Source organism: Protomyctophum bolini (assembly GCF_963924005.1).
Source record: "Protomyctophum bolini genome assembly, chromosome: 4".
NCBI classification, from domain to species: Eukaryota; Metazoa; Chordata; class Actinopteri; order Myctophiformes; family Myctophidae; genus Protomyctophum; species Protomyctophum bolini.
In genome coordinates, this window is record NC_137865.1 from 26,021,661 (window position 1) to 26,042,601 (window position 20,941).

The 20,941-nt window shown below is 42.0% G+C and overlaps 2 protein-coding genes across 2 annotated transcripts; one reads left to right on the top strand and one right to left on the bottom strand.

Moving 5' to 3' along the window:
• Positions 1–412: 412 nt before the first annotated feature.
• On the top strand, positions 413–1,973 carry LOC308314271 (transmembrane protein 60-like). Its single transcript, XM_080761812.1, has 2 exons — positions 413–531; positions 782–1,973. Exon 2 carries the CDS (start codon positions 859–861, stop codon positions 1,261–1,263), a length of 405 nt encoding a protein of 134 aa, XP_080617938.1. The 5' UTR covers positions 413–531; positions 782–858; the 3' UTR covers positions 1,264–1,973.
• Positions 1,974–2,320: 347 nt separating this feature from the next.
• LOC308314358 (uncharacterized protein) lies at positions 2,321–19,086 on the bottom strand. The gene is made up of 8 exons (XM_080761947.1): positions 18,571–19,086; positions 18,138–18,281; positions 16,888–17,546; positions 7,067–7,204; positions 6,799–6,941; positions 6,360–6,527; positions 5,409–5,517; positions 2,321–5,076 (listed from the first exon to the last, which is right to left on the bottom strand). Exons 1-8 carry the CDS (start codon positions 19,055–19,057, stop codon positions 3,298–3,300), a joined length of 3,627 nt encoding a protein of 1,208 aa, XP_080618073.1. The 5' UTR covers positions 19,058–19,086; the 3' UTR covers positions 2,321–3,297.
• Between the last annotated feature and the right edge of the window lie 1,855 nt (positions 19,087–20,941).

Here is a 20,941-nt window from a genome sequence, read left to right on the forward strand (position 1 = left end):
TGCAAGAATCCCACAACGTGCGGATACAGCTGGGCAAGACTGGGTACAATGATCTGGGCACCTCGATTTTAAATTGACAATGTTGTCCAAAATGTAACAATTAAATGATACATATTTTTTTGTAAAATAATAATAAACTATAACTATTTGAAAATGGTAAGCTAGGCTTTAGGAAGTAGTGGTTGCAACCACACTGTGGCCATTTGCTGTTGTCTTCAAAATCGTCAGCTTTTGAGATCGCTTAGCAACACATGATCACATCAGGGGATCACAGTCCAGAGCCATCTTACTTATGGCTCTGGGTCAAACCCTTTAATACTCTATGGTCAAACCTGTGCTTTTGTTTTGAAGACAAAACGGAAGTGAAAGCGTCACTGTTTGCACTTTTACCGTTTACGGAAGTTGTTGTCTGACGTCATTGTGAATACCAGGGCGAAAACAAAACAAAGTCGACATAATTTGTATCCTCGTTAAGTAGCGTGGCTGATGATTTAAAACGGAGTTTTCGCATACGCCTGTTCCGTGAGAGTGGTAAAACATAATATTTGTTTAATACAGTAACTTATATTTGTTTTCTAGTCTCGCTATTTTCACCTACAAGTAAAATCTCACACAGTAAAACCTCATCCATTGCATGTAACCATACTATTCGTTGTTGACTAATCTATTATCGAGTATATATATTTTGTACTGCAGCCTTTTGACCGTTTACACGATTACGTCACCTGAGAGAAGTTAGTACTGTTAATGCTATGGTGACATTGTGTGTTTGTTGTGTTAGGCACCACCTCCAGTTCATCCCGACTCCTTGAGAAGTTGAGATACCCTGCCTGGAACCAGATGTTTACCAGACTTTAGATGAAAATGTCTCTGGTCCAGCGAGTCCTCCTCTCTTGGATTTTCCTCCTAATTTTTCTTATCATGTTGGTCCTCAAGCTGGACTCCAAGATCCAGTGGAACTGGTTCCTTATTTTTCTCCCCGTCTGGACACTTGACACAGTTCTCATCCTCATGCTGGTGGTGAAGATGGCAGGGCGCTGTAAGTCCAGCGTCAACCTGCGAGACGGCCACCATGACCTGGGGCGGAGGGTGTGGTACCTCATAGCTCTGCTGCTGAAGCTGGGCTTCTGCTTGACACTGTGTTTGCGTCTGGAGAAGCTCACAGACATGTGGCTCAGCGTGGTCTGTGTCCCTCTCTGGGCTCTGCTGGTCGGGGCACTGGTAGAGCTGGGTCACAATGTATTCCACTACAGGAGGGATTGAACTGCAAATGAAGCTGGGACAATGACCACCCAAGAGAAGGAGCTGGGGTTGTGAGACTGGGCTGGGTTTTGAATGTAAATGGAGTCAAAGGCAAATAAGTTTTTCTGTTATCACAACGGGGTACTGATTGTATAGTATACACACCTTTATGCAATACATTTGGAACTTACGGTAGTTCTAATGAAGGCTTTTTCAAGTGCACGGTGCACCAACATGTCATCTTTATCTTCAGATCATAGTCAGCTCATTCTGTATGTTGCTCAAATGTCTTTAGTGAGTGGAAGAGTGGTGAATAAGAAGGCGTGAAAAACAATCTACAATAGTGTAAACATGAGTCCTGTGACACATAACATAGGCTTCACAAGCATGAATACAATTGACCTCATGCCTTTGTTTTGTGGCTAGACCAAAGTTTTGCTGTCATAATTTTGTGTTCATGCATTTTAAAAGATCCATGTCAGTGGCAAAGTTAGAATGCAAATGCACAATGCTACCTTGATTCCTCATATGCCTTCTGTAAATAGAGTTTTGTTTACATCCTTGGAAGGAATCTTCTTTGATCTCATTATGGGGCGACTAGTTGAATGGGTACATACCGGTATGCCGCCTCGGAAACATAAGGTCTCAGCATACCTGCCCTGATGAAGACTCCTCTGAGTCGAAACATGTTGGCTGTTTTTAACTTTTCTAAATAAAGTACCTTGATTTTATCCACCCTCCTCATTTTTACCTTTGAGTGTTCGGATCGCTGCCTTTTTTCATAAGGTCCCTGGTCCCAGCATGTTCGATGGCCATAGCAAAACAGGTAGCAAGGGAATCAGGTCTTTGGTTTGATTTTTGCCCCCCACACCCTGCAAGGTGTCTCAGCGACTCCTTACTGCTCCCCCAAAAGCGCTCATTAGAACAATCAGTGAAAACTGAATTTTCTCTTCAGCATTAACCCCCACAACGAGCTGCAAGCACTTTGTATTCCTCTAAGTCTAAATGAATACATTTGCAAATAAACAAATTGAAACCTAGTGAGGATAAAATATAAGAGACTCATGAGAAAGCCAAGTCAATATTACGAACCATTTATTGGGAGGTTCTGATCAGAGTATAAATCACACTACCAAGTCTTATCTTAAGAAATAAAATGTATTTACAGCAAAATTCTCACATAAGTTGCTTTCAAATAAAAACAGACAGTAAATGATATAAATAAGTTCTATGGAAAATAAAACTCGTCTTACAAAAAATATATGCAATTTCTGTTTACATTTTCTCACATTGGTGCTAATACATCTATACTGTACAGTTTCAGTACATACAGTATCATTTACAGCCCTGTGTGAGTCAAATTAAAGCTTCATTATACTTTGTTGTGCAACAGTGTCACTCGCAATAACTGACTTTCAGGCAATAAATGTTTTATTGCTTGAAAATCAGTTAGCGGCAAGCAACAGTCGTGCTGTCATAGTATAAATTAGGCTTCAGTCAAATCTGAAAACAACCATTTGCTCCAACCTTGAAGTGATAATCAAATTATAAACCAGGATAGATTAAAGCAATATAGCAAAAAAGAGCATTTCCTTTGGACAGCAACAACTTGCTATCATGTTCCTAACAATGAATGGAGGTCATTCCTATATACGTGGAGTAAGAAGGGTTGTTTTCAGATTGACTAGTAGAGTACCTAAAATAGGTGCTTTAAGAGCGTAGCTAAGTAGTGCACAGGCACTGACACACGGGTCACATAACAGGTTTGATATACAGCCTACGTACATTCTCTAACAAACGTGAAGTGAGCTACTTAGCTTACATTCTTACATAGGTGTAGTTGAAATACTTTGAAAGCACATCCTCTGTTCATGATACCACTGAAATAACATGGCTCTGTTGGTGTAATGCCAAGTAATACAATGGGGAGCTATATTAAAAAGTCAATGCTTGAAAGTGAAACCAATATTGTGAAATAAGGATGCATTTTCTAAATATTGCAACATAACCTGAACGTAAGTTGTACAGTAGAAAGAAGACTACACATCTAGACATTCATATTAAAAAGTCTTTCTGCGCTTGGGGTGTGTGTGGTTTAAGTTGGTGTTTTAATGAGTGCTGTGGTCGTGTGTCCTGTACAGACATTACAGGCTTTGTCTGCATGGTGTCCTTTACTTTTGGTCCTTTGGAGGGCACTATTGTCCGGCTGTCAGACCCAGACTTTGAAGATGTGCCTCTGGATTCACTGTGATGGTGAGTCTTAAATCTACTGTCTGTGAAGGAGTGAGACAGAGTTTGGTGAATGTCCATTGGCTTAAAGAGGTCAAAGGGGATGAGCGTCCTTGGAGGTTTGTGTTCTGGGGGAGCAGAGCCTGTGGTAGTGTTCAACTTCTTCCTCTCTTCCTTGAAGCTCACGTCTTTCTCCCTCTTTCCTTCCTTTTTAACAACAGCATGCGTGTGTTTTTGAGCACCAGCCTTCCCATCTTCTCGCCCCAATTTGGTGTGTGACAAATGTACGGATGATATGTTGCTCTCTTTGGCCTCTCTATGGCCACTCTTGTCTTTCTTCCTGTGCAACGACTTGTGTTTATGCACACCAGACTCTCTTATTTCCTCTCGATCATGCCTTGTGTGAGACGCTGCCTGTATGCCACCCCTGTCTTTGTCATGCTCCTTCTCTCGCTTTATTTGAGGTGGCACCTCTGCCTCCCTGACACCCTTCTCCTCTCGCTGAGCAGGCAGTGGAGCTTTGCTGCCCTCTCTTGACCTGTCCTCATCCTCCTTCTTCCTGGTAAGTGTTGTTAGACCGCCCTCTTTCCCACCTTCTGCCTTGGCTTTTTCCCGCTCTCCCTCTTTCCCACCTTCTGCCTTGGCTTTTTCCCGCTCTCTAATTCTCTCTTTCTCCCTCTCTCTTCCCTTGTCCTTCTTTTCCTTCTCTTTATCTCTACTCCTCTCCTCCTTCTTCTCTCGCTCTTTGGCCCTTTCTTTGTCATCTTTCTCCCTGTCCCTCCCTCTGCTTTTCTCCTTTTCCTTCTTGATTGGGATTGTTGTGTATAGAGCCGAAATGCCAATGTCTTTTGTTTTTTCTTTAGGGCCCTGGCCCTGTGCGGCTGTCTTCTGTGGCCTCTCGTCCACATCATAATCTTTCTTTAAGTGCTGTGGGGTCTTTGAGGAAACACTGCTGTCTCCAGCTTCCTCCTCGTCCCCTTTATATGGTGTCTGATGGGGACCTGTGGCACCATCTCTCGCTGCCTTACTTTCTCCCTCCTCGGCCTTGATCTCTGCAGGTGGATCTGTGAGGGAGCCCTCATTCGGCTCAGTTTTGGGGAAGGTCAGAGACTCTGTAGGTGACGAGTCCATTGCTTCCGTCTCTGTCACCGCCACCTCCTCCAGGTCTTCGTCCTTGCATGTCGGCGGCGGCCCTGGTGAGTACGGCACCTCAGCTTCCACGTCTATCACCTTCAGTGGCTTCTCAGCGGGACTGTTACACTCACTCATTCCAGATGGAATGGGATGCTCGTCCTCATGTTCCTCTTTGACTTGAACTGGCGTGTGTGTAGGCATGCACCTCCCCTCTCCCTCTTCGTCGTCGTCTTCTTCTTCTTCTTCTTCTTCTTCCTCCTCCTCCATCTCCTCCTCCCCCCCCTCCTGTTGATGGTACTGTTTAAGGCGGACATGCCAGGCCAGGCTGCAGACGGCCGACACCGTTTTGAACTGGTGGACCACTCCCCGGGGGATGAAGTAGATGTCGTCGTGGTAGAGCTGGATACGTGCGTAGCGGATCCCCTCCCTCCTCAGCTGGTTCAGCTTGGCATCGTCAATCCACTGCACGCACTGTGAAGGGAGTGGTGGGAGGCACAGGGAAATTCAATCACCTCGGTAACAACAGACGGACAATGGTAAATGTGAAAGGAGTGGAATACTGGAACATGTCCAAGTGGGATTCTATTTCAAGCTCCCTGCTGGCCTTTTTAAATCAGGTATAGGTATCTGAATGTCGATTATCTTGATAATTTTTGCTTGAAACAGTGGACATGGTGTGCAAAAGCCTTAAGAATTACTGGTATATCCCTACATGAGTTCAATGTAATAACAGTAGAGGATCAAGTTCCACAAACAGTACCAAATGAAACCAGATTGAAGATTTCAATGGTGTTGTCACTCACCTGTGACAGCGGGGGTTCGTGGAGGTCCAGCTGGAGCCTCATGACCACATCTGGGAAATCTCCAGCATGGAAACATACAACATCTTTGGTGATCCGTGAGGGAATACCACTGTAAAAACAAAAAGACAGAGGCCCAATGTGTGAATGTATACGTTTTGCGATACAGTATTGATTCTCAAAAACAAAAACGTACCGATATATGGTAGGCAAATGTTCATAGAACTAATTTCCTTTGAACAGATTGCACAAAAAGCACCAGGCGCTGTGATAAATACAAATGCATGTTCTAATTGCATAAACCGATTTACTCAGATTTTATGCAGATGGTGTTATTTATACTATGAGTTATCCTAAAATTTGAATTTGCTTACAATATCACAATATATTGAATTGTAAACACTGTATCGTCATATATTATGGATTGTATTGCCAGATTCTTGCAAATACAGAACCTTCTAGTGTAGCCTTTACATTTTTTTCCTAATAAAGTTGTTTCTTCTTCTTTTCTTGTTTCCCCCCCCCCCCCCAAGTAAGGCAACTTTGGGTGAATACCAGAGAGTCGCCCATTTACCAACCCGCCCGGGCTCACAGCCGGAGAACTGTGCGCTGGTATTCCTAAAGTAACCCAAGTAAATTATGCTTAAACGGTTACACCTAACCCTATTCCTAACTTCAGTAAAACTATGCCTATACTTTACCCTATTCCTAAACTTAACCCCAGTTAACCCCGCCTAATCCTAACCTTTCTAACCTTATTCCCAGTAAAACAAAATAAAGAATACAAGAACCGTGGCACCGAGTGGTCGGCGGAATAAATCGGGGGCGAGATGGATTATGGGGACTGTACCGGATACCCGCTGGGTATAAGCGATATATTAATATATACATTTAGGATATTATTATTCTATATTAAACAAATAATGGAAGATTAGACTGTCATTGTACACCCACCCTTCTCCGTAGCGTACAGCCTTCAGCACACCAACGGCGGCAGTGGTTTGTCTCTCGAACCCCTGACCAATGTGGTCAGCATGGGCTCGCGTCCGGTCTTCAAACAGCATCTCCCTGGGCTCACTGGCTCTAGGCAGGTACTGTAGGTTCTTTATCTCATTAGTGGACCTGCAATACATTCATCAATTGTGTTCAGGAATGATGATGGGTGCAAAGGGAAAAATAACACGCCGATTGCAGTTTCTACCATTAGCCACTTTCAACTTTCAAAAATTACTAAAATAGCAGAACTGAGGTGTTGCCGTTGTGAGCTTGAAGTCAGATAAACATTTTAAAAATAGAAATAGTAGTAGCATTAAAAACAACAACACAGCTAAGCTCATTTTTGCTTCAGCAAATAAAAATGAAAGATAGCATAAAGAAACCATTCAAAACCCACCTTTTTCTTTTGAAGGGAGATTTTGGCATATCTGCCATGGGGATCATCTGTTCACCTGGTCTGACCCACATGATGGGGCCATCGTCACTCTCGGTGGGGCTTTGCATCCGCAAGTTGGAGAACGTCCCCCATGGCAGGGTCCGCTACGCAAACACACCGAAAATATTCATGGTCAAATAATAATGAATGATCACAAAGATATTAACACATCCACCTGCTACAGAATATGAGCACATGTACATATGTTAAATGCATAAAATCCACTAACCTCCAGAAAGGGAGAATCCGCCAGCATGTGGATGAACTCTGGGAAGTAGTCCCCCACCTCCTCGTCCACAGCCCCTACCAGGCTGACCTGCCGCATGGCCCCGGCACGGTACGTTCCCTGGGAATATGTCCTCTTGACCTGTAGCAGGACCACAGCACAGCAGACAGCTCAGGCAAAATAATAAAACCTAACCTAACGGGTAGGGCAAAAATAAATTATAACAAATGTTTTGTGGAGGTCTCTATTTTTGAGGGGCACTAGCCCTAACTATACCCAGCTTTGTGTGTTTGTGGTGTACCACATTTGTGATGATTTGATTGGCCAGTGTTGTGTGTTTGGGTGTACAAAATAGTGATGATTTGATTGGCTGAGCACGGAATGTGTACCACATTTTGTGATGATTCGATTGGCTGAGCACAGACTGTGATGATGTATGATGATAAGAGTGCCCCTCATTTCACACGAGTGTGATTTGTTCTACCCTTCCTAGACTCTTACAATTCAGTGTTTTGCCATCTCTCCAAGTACGCCTATTCTACAACCTCATCTATGCATTATTGTACATGACAGAAATGAATACTACTTGGCTAAGTTTTAATGTTATAAATTAAATTGTGCTTATATAGCAGTAGTTACAGGATGTGCATTTCTGATTTGACACAGACAGTGTTGGGAAGATTAAACAGATTCCCAAATAATTGCATCATTTTAAAAGCCCTCGCAAGTTAATTAAAAGTACTGTACGTTATGTTGAATAAAACATTCAGCGGCCTGAAAGTAGGATAAATGACAACATTAGAGTAACATTAGTGAATCCACACAACATTAGTGTTTCGTGGAGGCAGATAAGTATTGATAGTTTGTCAAAGGATAAAAATCCTCAGACAAACTATCAATACTTATCTTCCTCCACTCAACATTACGTTGAGTTTGTTTTAAGATTTGTGTTGTGCAGCACAGCACACTTTGGACTAAGCTGGTGGTCTCTGTAAAGTAGGTCAAACCAATCAAACTTATTAAAGCTCTGCACACTGCAGTGGGCTCATTCACAGTCACACATGCATACAGGTGTGAGAAAGCAAGACAGACAGACACATGGACAGTTGGACAGAGAGAGAGAGAGAGAGAGTGAAATCAAGGATGAGAAACAAAACATTGCACCAAATTGTTGGCCGTACAGGCATGTCTGGACAGGTTTTAATTGCCCGCAGGTGCCCGCCTTTTACATGCCCAGGGCAATCGAGCAATCCTTATTGTCGGACCCTGAAGTGCAAGCAACGAGTGAATGTTTTAAGTAAACAGACAAACCAGGTCTAAAAGTAGTTTGAGTTACATAAATCAAACACAATGTAAATAGACCACTCAATGAATAGCGTTCATGGACTTCCCAGTAGGTGAACTTCAAAACAAAACCTGCATTGACACTATACGATTCTCATGGTATTAGTAATAGTCTCTCGAGACAGACAGTTGCATCACACAATTTTCCATCAAAAGCTCCCATCAATCAATCTGTACAAGAGTAGCACTAAATGGATCATGAGTGCTGTAAAGCAGATGTCCGATTCCCCCCACCTTCATTTTGTCTTTGCAGTCGCAAATAATAATAATTCCTACTATAAATCGAATTAGTCAAAGCATAAATGGCTTGCTGAAAATAATATAAATATAATAATAATAATATAAAATAGTTGTCTGGCTTGAGAGACCAACATAGTTAACTAGCTAATTCAGTCTTATATTGAAGTTCTGCTACAAGCAGCTCCAATAATTAGTTAATGAAGCAGTTTTGACATACGCATGATAGTGATACGGTGGTGGCACTTGCCTGTCGGGCATGTACTGGTCATGTTCTACTTGCCAAAAGGTCATGTCCAGTGCCACTTATATATATCGTCCAAATGATGTACATTTTGTTACCGTTAAATTCAAAACTTTTTCTTTCTGGGGTTGTGCGATAAAAATGTACCTACATGTTTATGCCAGATACCTACTATGAATATGACTATGGGTTCACACTTTATTTTATATTTTTAAGTGTAGCAACAGTGAAAACAGCACATAGGTAAAACAGTGCTCTAATTTTACAGTCCACAGACCAGAAGACAGAGCGCTACTACGTTCTGGTGTTTATACAGATATCTTTTTGTTTATAGACAGTTATGCCCCCTTGCAAACGAGCACCTGCCCAGTCGGGAAACCTGAAAGCAAACTCCACCTGCCCGAAAGTTTTATTTACCTGACAAATGCAGGTGGGCAACCCTTAGTGTCAAGTGTCAACACCTGCTGGGATCCTAATTTAATGTTATGATTAGGCTCAGTTTTAAACTCACTCGTATTTTAATTTTCAGGCCCGTTGAGAACTCTTTCCTCTTCTCCCCTTTATTGAGGAGGTTTTGCAACACTCAATACACAGGATAACCTGAGCAAAACATTATCTGGCCATGTACATTGGTGAAAAACTGAACACATCTAATCTAACATTACAATTATTTACGGAATGTACATAGTTCCTTCAATTAAATGCCTAGAGTGTGTGTTACAAACAGTCTTGTGAAACTCATCCTCGCTGGATGAATTATTGCTTTAACATTATTTCTTGTGCCTCTCCATGTCATATCACTTAGATGCAACACAAACCATTTATGACTTGAAGTCATTATCTTAACTTCCCTGCAAGACAGTGTGTTGTTGGAGGAAGGCTAAATCTAAAGGTGTGTTCACTGAGAAATAACATTTGTTTGTACGTCGTGCTTACAAAGTCAATGCAAAGACACGACTACGGCACGATGTTGCACTGATGTTTGCTGCCACACACACAACATAGATTGGATAGCAGGAATTATGTTCAACATAATGAGCAGGTGGCTCTTAACAAAGCTGTCTTGGGTGTTTTTGTAACGCCAAGAGGATACAAAAGTAAATTGGTTACACCCAAAGAGTTAAATTATTGCATCTATCAATTATGTAGGGGATAATATCTGCCTAGGTGGTCATTGTCAGGAGATAATTCACCGATAGTGGGGTTTAACCACGGACGCGAAGCGGAGGGTGCTCGAGGGTTTGATTATGCATTGGTCTGTTATAGAGCGGAGCGGTCATTATCCAGAAATAACAGACTGCTGAATTCGGTGATTGACCAATCAGAATCAAGCATTCAACCAAGCCATGTAATAATACCATCTATCATGGTTAAAATGGAGTTCCAAGTTACAATGGGTTTATAGGAAGGGGGCGTGTCTGATAAAATATATATATCAAATATCTAAATACTAAATCAAGCAACTTAAAAACGGTCTGGGGTGCTCACAAAAGCCAGAGTAGTTAAAATAACCCCAAATATGTTTGAACGTGAAATATCCCTTTAGGTTAATTAGTTGAGGTGGAAGTGAGATGTCTTTTCTTTTCTTTTTAGTGTATGTAGTCCGAAGTATGCGTCTTTATAATATATATATATATATATATAATTTTGTCAAAACTCTATATTCGAGAGATGACTTCCACACACCCGGTTCGATTTTATAGCAGGTGCATATAGGTCCTGGCAGAACAGCAAACGTTTTAAGGAAGGAGGAGAGACCCGCACGCCGCCACCGTAAAAAAAATGTCATATTAATTTAATAGCTTATTTCAGAATAGTTTGTCACTTCATATTTAATATTTCAGCATGGTTCAAACTTCAAAGAGTCAAACAGTATGAGACCCTCATCTCTGGTGGTTGTTTTTACTGAAAGAATGTCCTATATTTAAGGGAGACCTGTGACACCCGTCTAGGCGTAGTGTTTGTGCAGGAGATTGTGTGCACGTGCGTTTGTGTTGTAGCTTCATGAAGCGGAGTAATTCCTTTCCTCCTCTCATTAGTTATTCATTACTTAATTTGGTTCAGGGTATGTCGTAAAGACAAGGAAGATGTTACATACATCAGGACAGTTTGCTGACTGACAGCTCGCTGCCAACGTGTTCATGTATTCGTCTTCAGTAGACTGGACTCTTAACGCTGGTCTCCCTTTCAGGTCTCCCTAAAAACTGATCAGACAGCTGCCGTTGATTCAGAACACTAATGCTTGAGTACTTTCTAGTACCATGGATTATATCACTCCAATTCCCAGATCTTTACACTGCTCAATCTGTCAAACAATATTTCACAATACCACCGTCGGCTTGCAATTGCAAAGCACTGAATGGTTATGGGACAGAATACATTTCTGATCTTGTGAGGTTATCACTAAGGTCACATTCTCACCTAATACTTCGGTAGACTCATGCGTATGGGCGGAGATTTTGGGATTCTTGCATATTTAATTTGCTGCAGTTTGCCTTCACACCGTCATCCGTAGCAATTGGAAACGCAGCAGGGGGGACCTTTATCAATGTGTTCCATTCATAAACCTAACCTACAACACAGTGAACTCTATGGTGATAAAATTATACTCATAACGTGCATGTGTCGTGCCGTCTGGGACTGGACCCCCCCCAGCTCTCTCGCTCTCTCACTATACATGCAGCAGCCACACCACGCACTTTTGGGCATGGAGGCACAGCGCTGAGCACACCGATATAACAGACAGCAGCGCAAAATGTTTACAAGTCGAGATGAAAGTCCCTGCTCCCCAGTCCCCACACAGTGACAGCTCCATGTTTACGGCACAGACAGACAGACAGAATATTCTGTAGGCTATAATACACTGCAGTGTTTTTATGTGTTTTCTTAAGCAATTGATTAATGTACTCCGACCACGTCTATCCAAGGTAACGGGACATCTTTGCGCTGCGTAAAATATGCCTTCTCCGTCTCCAACTGTGTTCAGCTCCTCACCGCCACATTGTTTGCTTCATTTCCTTTATTTACTGCGGATTGCATTCACACCTGCACCAAATCGTAATCAAGTGCGATTGGAAGCGAAGCGAAACCCCCGTTTTTGCTCGGAGTAAAATGCGGTTCTTTGATACGCATTAGGATTCGAATGAGCCTTCACACCTGTCAAACGAAGTGCACTTTCTGAAAATGCGCAGCAGGATTCGTTTTAATCGCAGCAAAGCTCTCTGGTGAGAATGTGACCTAAGACAGGTCAGAGACAAAAACACCTGATGTGGGGATTGAACAAGACATCCTATCCAGAACTCCCAGAAAAATGCAGGTCTGCACTACCGTCTGCTAACAACTCTGTTCTTTCAAAACAAACTGAAGAAATTTCTGTTTGCCTTTTACTGAGGATTTTTAATCATTTCTTTACCACTGTAAATGAACTTTTCTTTTAACCTAGTAATTGTTTCTGCTCTTAATGTCAAGTACTTTGAATTGCCTTGTTGAAATATCAAAATGCTATATAAATTACAAAACTTGCCTAGTCTAGTAGTCTTACCGTACCATGCAACACTATAATAAACTAAAATACAGGACTTTGGGTAGTAGTTTAAGATGTTTTTCATTTTCCCCCCAAAATTATGATATTAGAAGGAGGTCTAGGGTGCACAAACATTCTACAACCCCTTCTAAATCAGTAGTTCTCCCACTCGTATTTATATCTACTATTTTTTAATAGCCACATCTAAAATGACACAGATGCTTTCGTTCCTGGTTTTAATGGGTTAAGTCGAGTACTTTGCACTATGTAACTTTTGCGGGGAATAAATGTTATTTTGCTAAAAGGTATACAAGGTATACAATATAAGTTGCACAATTGGGGTGGTGGTAATTCACCGTATTTGGTCTCCCTGCTCTTCTAATGTATATCCTGTGGTCTAGTTTGACTACTTACTACTCTTGTTTATTAGTCGTACTGCCTGAAGGTCAAAATTCAATTCCTTCCCTGAGCAAGCAGGCAGGCAGGCTCCATTAGCTCAGTGGTAAAAATGTCAGCACTTGCATTGGGGACCGGGTTTCAAATCCAGGGTAGGACATTGAAGTTACATAGTAACTTGCATATTATGTCACATTGTCAGTTTAAAGCCCTGCCTAGATTTCTGTGTGGAGTTTGCTGCATGTTCTCCCCATGTCCCCTAGGCCCTAGGGTAGGTACCCTCGTAAAAACATGCAGTAATCCTGATCTTCTATACTACCTCCCCCTGGTCAGCCTGATGGAGAGGAAAGGAGCTGGTTGGAATAACGTGTTCCTTCCACATGCTACGTCCTACCGGGGAAACTCACCCATCAGGTGATAAGAAGCGGCCTGCTCACTCCTCATGCATTGAAGGAAGCATGAGCTCAGCTCAGTTTGGGGCTCTCCCCAAGTTGGCAGAGGCAGAATAGCGCCCGGCCCAGGGTTACGGTTTATGCAGCTCGTACATATTTGGGTTTTGGACGTATAGCTGCTTTGGGGACTCCTTATATGGTTATGGCTAAGTCATGGTGACCTAATCACTCAGCTCCATATTATGGGCACAAAAGCGGGACAGACAGACAGACAGACATGCTCTGCTAGGTCTCATAGTAAGTGCTCACTGTATTCGCAATAATATATCTGGATAACGTTTAGTTGTCGTTTCGTTTCAGAAGCTCCCAATTCTGAATACAATTTTTGATTAGGTCTAATGGCCTATACAATACAGTAGAGGCCAACCAAGGATCTGGCCAATATATAAGTATCTGTATCTGCAATTATGCAGCAGAAATGTTTTAATAAATATTCAATCTGTGTGATCTACACACACTTTCCAAAGGTCACAAGCTTGTATTGTATTTTGGCTATTTATTTATTTTCCATTTTTGAAAACCAAACAAATTATTAACAGATTTTGCACTTTGATAACATATTGGTCAAAATAGTTGTGGTTAGGGAACCCACAAAATCTGAATCAGAGTCGCTCTTAAAGATCTGGCATGGGTTTTTGCTCTATGTAGGCTATTACGGCTAATATTGTATTCATAGGAGACCATTTCTAAGGGAGCGCTCATTTTACCCTGTCGGCTACTAGTAGTAGCTAACAATGTGCTTTCTCACCTTCTAGTCACTAATCCCAATTTCGGCAGCCACCTCACCAGTCCAGGAGTCACTATTCATTCGACTTTCAACCCACTGGCCCGGGTTCGACTCCTGATGCCGCCACTATTTTTCCAACAACCAATCTGTTCTGCCGGTTACAACTGATATGTTCTGCCAGTTACAACTGATATGAGGTAAAAGACTGAGGTTAGTGTTAGTGTTAAATTTACTTGCGTGCGGTCAAGATGAACACAGCAGAGCGCCCTCTACCCCACTGACAACCAATCACAAGCTGTTTTTTTAAATGGTCTCCTACAACCAGAGGCACCCGTGAAGCCCTAGCTGAAGAAACTGCAAAGGAGAAGGAGATTGCCATGCTGCTGAAAAGCTGGTTTCCGGCCCGGGCCGGCCTAGCGGTCCGGGCACCCAGGCTGGTAATACAGCCTGACAGCGTGTCAAGGGTTCGAATCCTGATCCTGATGATCTTTGCTGCGTGTTCGGTTGCAAAAACAATAGGTTTTCTGAGCTCAATTGCACCCAAAAAACCTGAACTTTGACATGTCAATGGGATTTGCCAGCAGATCTTTCACTGTTTTGCCTGTTTTCATTGCAGCTCAGAAGACTTCCAATCCCCAGAGAAAGCTCCACTGAATGTTCAAAGTTCAGGTTTTTGGATGTAATTGAGGTCATAAAACCTAACAGAAAATTAATGTCATGAAATCTTTAAAGAAAATGAGAAAACCTGGTTTCCACAGAATTAAGTGGGAGATGCTGCAGCACAGAGGAGATGAAAGACTATCTTCAGACAGAAGTAAACTTGTGTCTTGATTGACCATTGGTGGGAAAGAAATTAAGACTGATATCTGAGACTGGTCTGTATCAAAACATCTAGTGTGTACTCCCGTTACCTACACGGTTTTCTGCTGTTGCATATTGTTTTGTTTTGAGAGACTACTGCCCAATGCCCCTTTAGAATGTGCACATTACATTTTGGAGATTTTTCACAACATCCTAAATAAATCTGTTTTTTGACAACTTCTCTAAACAACTAAACACTATTTTGTGTTTAGGTGTCTGCCTACACCCTGGAGTCGTTTTTATGTGCAATGGTGTATTAACTTGTAATAAACCAGGCATACTTAATGAACTGATGGGCGTGTCCACATAAAAGCATGATTTTAACAAATACTGTGCACTTTTTGGAACAAGTTCTTCCTCCTTATATTATAATAATACCTGATGAACATGTTTTATTTGTGTATTTTGAAGTTAAAATAAATAACGTTACATTCCAAAATAACCTCAGACGCTAGGGCCCTGCATGATTTCATTTTGAGCAGCACTTCCGTATAGACATAGCTGTAATGACAACGGCACTACAAGAGGTGTACTGTAACCAAACGGATACTGAAATAAATGTTACACAGTAGGACTTCCAAGGAAACTATGCTCACATAAACTATGGGTGTTGGGCTAAAAAGGCTCAACTTGAAAGAGGTAGAGCCCAAACACCTAACAGTAAAAATACTTTATTGGTACAGTCAAACAATAAGACTTCAACCAATATCTCTATTCAGACAAGTCACAGTCTCTCGCATAATAATACTTTCATTTCCGCTGTGAGTTTTATATATACTTTGGTTTCAATGGAGTAAAGGAATGTACAAATAGGCTATTTGTTCAAAAAGGTATATTATGAACTTTAAAACAAGATTATATTAAGATTATATGTTTTTTGACAACCCTATCCTGGCCGCAAGCCCCACCCCTGCCTACCTCTGATTAGCTGTGGCGTGCGCCGTTAAGCATTCGACTTCCAATCCTAGTGCCCGGGATCAAATCCCTCTACCACCGCTTAAACAAGGGAGAACGAGCCTTCTTTGTCCATGCCCCTAAAATTTGGAACACCCTTCCCAAAACCATCCGACAAGCAGATACCATTGCATCTTTTAAAACTCTTCTCAAAACGTACTTGTTCAGAAAAGCATTCCCCCTCCTGCCCCGTTGAATGTTTGTTCACTGAACTCTGTCGGTATTTTTATCTATTACATTGTTGTTGTTTTTATATTGTATCTTTAAATATGCTTTCTACTGTAGGCCAGCTGGCTGTAAGTTCTTGATTTGCTATGGTGCATCCATTTAAATGTGTTCGATTTTCCTGTGAATTTGTTGTACAGCACTTTGTCCAGAAAAGTGCTATATAAATAAAGTTATTATTATTATTAACGACGATGCTACGGTATCTTATCTAAAATTCGTCTCACATTTTATTGGGATTAAGGTTAGGTTTAGGGCATAGTTTTTGTCCCCCCCAGTGCCCACTTGCTGAGAAAAGGCTACATCAGTAGACTCAACGAGTCACCACTGAGCGAGCCGTTAGGCGAGCGAATCGCTGTGCTGAGCGTTGCGATGGCCGTTAGAGCCAACTCACCACCATTAGAGTTACGTACCGATAGAGATAGAATCGCAAATTCGTAAAGTCTCCCCCTATAGGCAGTGCCAGTTCAGAGCACTATTTTCCAACAGAGGAAAGCCGGCAGTGCTGCTATCCTCGTAGAATGTGACACATGACTAGAGGCAAATGTTCAGTCAGTGTTAGGTAGGCCAATCAGAGACAGGCGGAGGTGGGTCTTTATGCAACCGAACCGTTTAATTGAAACATGCATCCTGACCATAAGGATATGTTCAGGCTAGGACTAAATCTGAGATGCCGTTAAGCTTACATAAAAGAAAATACCAATGTGTGACTTTCATGAGCTGAGGGCCAAAGTAGAGTGACTAATGCACCACTAATGCACTGAGACGATGTGTGTTGCACCCTGTGGTGGTGGACATCTGCATGATTTCCAACTTTCAAATCCTATCTAGAGAAGAAATAAACATTTCTCAGTTTCTCACCTGAGTGTAGAAGTTGGCCATGGTCGTCGTCTCTATGTCCTTCTTCCCGATCACCTCCACCTTCACTGGTGAATTGGGGAACTTGCAGGAAAAGTAGTCCAGGAAGTCTGGGAGGTAGGAGGCCGCTCCGTGGATGATCCCCATTACATAGTGCGCCGCCTGGTTCTCGTTCTCGAGGAACGACAGGGCCACAAACTCCTCAGCGAACCGCTGCATCTCGGCTGGAGATAGACTGGAGAGCTGCTCAGTGTAGGCGTGTGCTACCGACGCTCCTCCGTTAGCATGCTGTTCAATGTGGATTAGACGGCCAAATTCCAGACCCGCCAATCCTGGCGATAGGGCGCAGTGGATAGGGGAGCTGTAGCCCAGCCTCTCCCTGGCCATGGAGGAAGAAAAGGGAGACTCTTGATACTCCTGGTGTGGTGCTGCTGATGGCTGGAGGAGACTGCTGTTGCTCCCGCCGTTGATTTTGCTGAGGAAGTCAGGGAAGTCCAGAGATACACCTGAGCACACTGTCTGGCTTGAGCGATGATGCATCTTGGGCCGGCTACGTCTCTCCTTCTCTCTCTCCCCATCTTTGTGCTTCTTTTTCTTCTTCTTTTTCAGTTTCTTCAGCAGAAGTTCTTCCTTTGAACCAGTAATAGTCATCTCCTTTGGCTCTGCAGGTAAAAGATACATAATTTTAAAAAGGGGTATATTAACTTTTTTGATTTGATCAATTAGAAAACTCTGAATGCAGCAAAATGTAAAGCAAGTGGCTTCTAAGAGTTTACTGGATTTGACAATAAGATCATTAATGGTACACCATGTACCTTTGCCCTGTGATTACATAACAAAACAATATACATTTGTACCCATCTTTTCCCTCTAAAAGTATAGTCTATAGAAGCAGTTATCAGCCACTTTAGTAGTGTCTTCACTGTGTTGTGTTGACGTTTACTTGCGGAAAACACATTTCCCACGCTGTTTGGGTGTTTTCACGGTTTGTTTTGATAGCCCCAAAACATCCCTGTCTACCAAAACAAACAGTGAAAACACCAAAATACAGAGTGGGGACAGTATATTTCTGCAGGTAAACACAAACACAAGTCACTTGTGTCACTTATGACTGCTGGAGAGAGGGATATAAAACAATTCATTCTTTTTTTTGTTTGTTATGTAAACACAGGGTAAAGTTATACCATAATGTCAATATCAATAATGATTTGAGCACAAGGGATTAATAATTGTTATATTTCGTCCTTTAATACCTTTCTCTGGAGTTGGAGCACTCACGTCTCCGTTTTCTCTAGCAATGTCATTCACAGGTGGCTGAGGTGGCAATGCATGATATTTCCACTGCTCTTTATCCCTCTCTTTTTTCTTATCCGTGTCTTTGTCTTTGACACGGTGGTCTGAAATGCAATGTTACAGAGAGAATGTAAGAAAAAGTAATGTTGCTGCTAGCGCATTCATACTGGTGACATAAATAATAATGGGCAAACATTGGCACGTGCATGCCACCACTTGGGCCTAAAATAAATAACGGGGCCATGAATTTGAAATATTACAAAAATAATGCAATAACCTATATTAATATTATTCTTTAGCGTTAACTTTCACGTGTGAATGTGCCCATATCGTAAATGAATGGACAAACAGCGTCTGTGCAGTGAGTAAACGTGTTGTGTTGTCTTGCCCTACCTCTCTGTAACATTTTCACGTCACCGTTCTCCGTCTTTGTATGGCAGCTAGCAGGGCTCACTTTCTCCACAGCAGCGATGGGTGAACTCTGCGTCTGGGCGGCTCTGCTCTTCTCCTTGTGTCGTTTCTCTTTAGCCCTTTTGACTTTGTTGGGAGGCGACGCGAGGAAGTTGCTGATCTTGAAGATTTTTCGAGCGGGAGCTGCCGCCGCGGCGGAGTTGCTCGCCTTGGCCGGGCCGAAACTCCATTTCGCTGGGCTTCCATAACTCTGCTTCCCGTTGTGTTTTTCCCCTCCTGCGCAGACCTCCCCGTTCACTTTCTTGTGTTTCGAGCCTTTCTCCTCGATGCGGACCTTCTTGGAGGGTGGAGAATAAATGTCACCGGAAGACTGTGGTCGGCTCTCTGGCGGCCGTTTAGGTATCAGGGGTTTGGGAGAATTTGTTTTGCTATTTGCTGCGAAATGCATGGAGTCCACGGACTCGGCCATCTTGGAAGTTTCTATTTTTTACGGTCATACGTAACTGGTGCGTGAGAGGCAGGAGGGGGGCGGGGCCTTGGGGACGCAGAATGGGGGAGGGAGATCACAAGTGGTAAACACGATTGTTTACATTATTGCAGGAAACACTTGGCATTGACATTGATGCGTTGGGCTGTTGCAAGCTTGGTAGTAATATATATATATATATATATATATATACATACACACACACACACACACACACACACACACACACACACACACACAATTTACATTTACACACACACACACACACACACACACACACACACACACACACACACACACACACACACAGACATATATTGATATATATATAGCCTACTGATTGACGAGAGATTGTTCAAATAATGTGACAATGTGAATTGTATGGAAAAAATGACTTGACCACCGGCCGTTACTGGAATGTAGGAAATGTTACTTGAAAATGTGTGGATTCTACTTGAAAATGTGTGGATTCTGTCCAGTTCACTGCTGAAAACATCAGCATAATTTATGTTTTATGTTACGCTTTAGGTTAACGGTCCGTTACATGATGTACATGTGAACCAGACAAATTATTTATGCAATTTAATTTAAATGCTCCCTCCCTACATTGGCCTACTGATACGCTAACCTCGCGTCACCAGACTTATGCAAGTAATATCCTGAAGCTCTTCTACATTACACCACTAGATGGAGGTATTGTGGTGGAAATCCAGGGAGTGGCGTTTCTCAATGGAACATAACAAATATTCACCCACACAGCTGTTCTACGACTCTTATGAAAACCCAAACAGTCGTAAATGTTGGGTGATGTCAGCTTAGACATGACTCATTTCTATTGCACAACCAAATATAAAGATATTACACACCATTACACACAACATATTCCTTAGTTCCAAGTCACAACATTTATATTTAATTGATTAGTCATACTTAAATTTCATCCAAGTTGCCACTATTTCTTTTTCTAATATGCATTTATAATCTTAACACAATGCTGAAGCTTTCTCTTCTATAATTCTATAATATTAGATGACTTTGTTATGACACAAAACAACAACAAATCCAGTAGAGATGTGTAAAATGACACACTCTGAAACGGTCCATTTAATTGCACTACCTCGGTCTAGAGACATCCGTTTATATATCTGGCTACTAAAGTAGCAGTCCTAATTTACCAAAGTGATTGGAGAGGTAGTATACACACTGTTCAGCCGTGCTGACAGTGAGTTACTCTAAAATGAGACATGTTTATTTCTTTAGGGACACTAAATTGTTCGTAGGTGTATATTACACAGAGCACTGACACAGAGTCAGATCACCAAGGAGAGAAAGAAAATGTTTACAGCATAAAAGGAAGAGCTATTTTGGGCTCCAGCAATATGAGACAATATGAGCCAGCAACGGCAAATATGTATAATATTTTAGAAAAGCTTGAATATGATAAAACTCTAAATAAGGACAAATGCTTTTGGCTACTCTAATGTAAAGAAAATCATCTCAAAAGCCAAAGAACACTATGCTGGTAAACACAGTGCTGGTATTGAGTGTAGTCAAAGATATTTCTAAAACAGGTGTTGTAGATGAACATTCAGTAATACAGTGGTGAGCATGCAATCCTTCAGGTTAAATATCACTGTCTGTATTATTTATGACATGTATGATATCTGACCCACTGCAGGGAAATGAATAAAGTCCAAACTAATTCAGTCAGTGTGAGGGTACCTGAGGACATCAAACATTAAAGTTGAAGAAAGGTCCTTCAATGCTTTATGCAAATTAGTTTACAAGAGGAAGAGAGCAAAACACATTTTTCGAATGCACCACAATCTTTCCTCCAGGGGGAAACTGGCCCTTTTGTTTTGTATT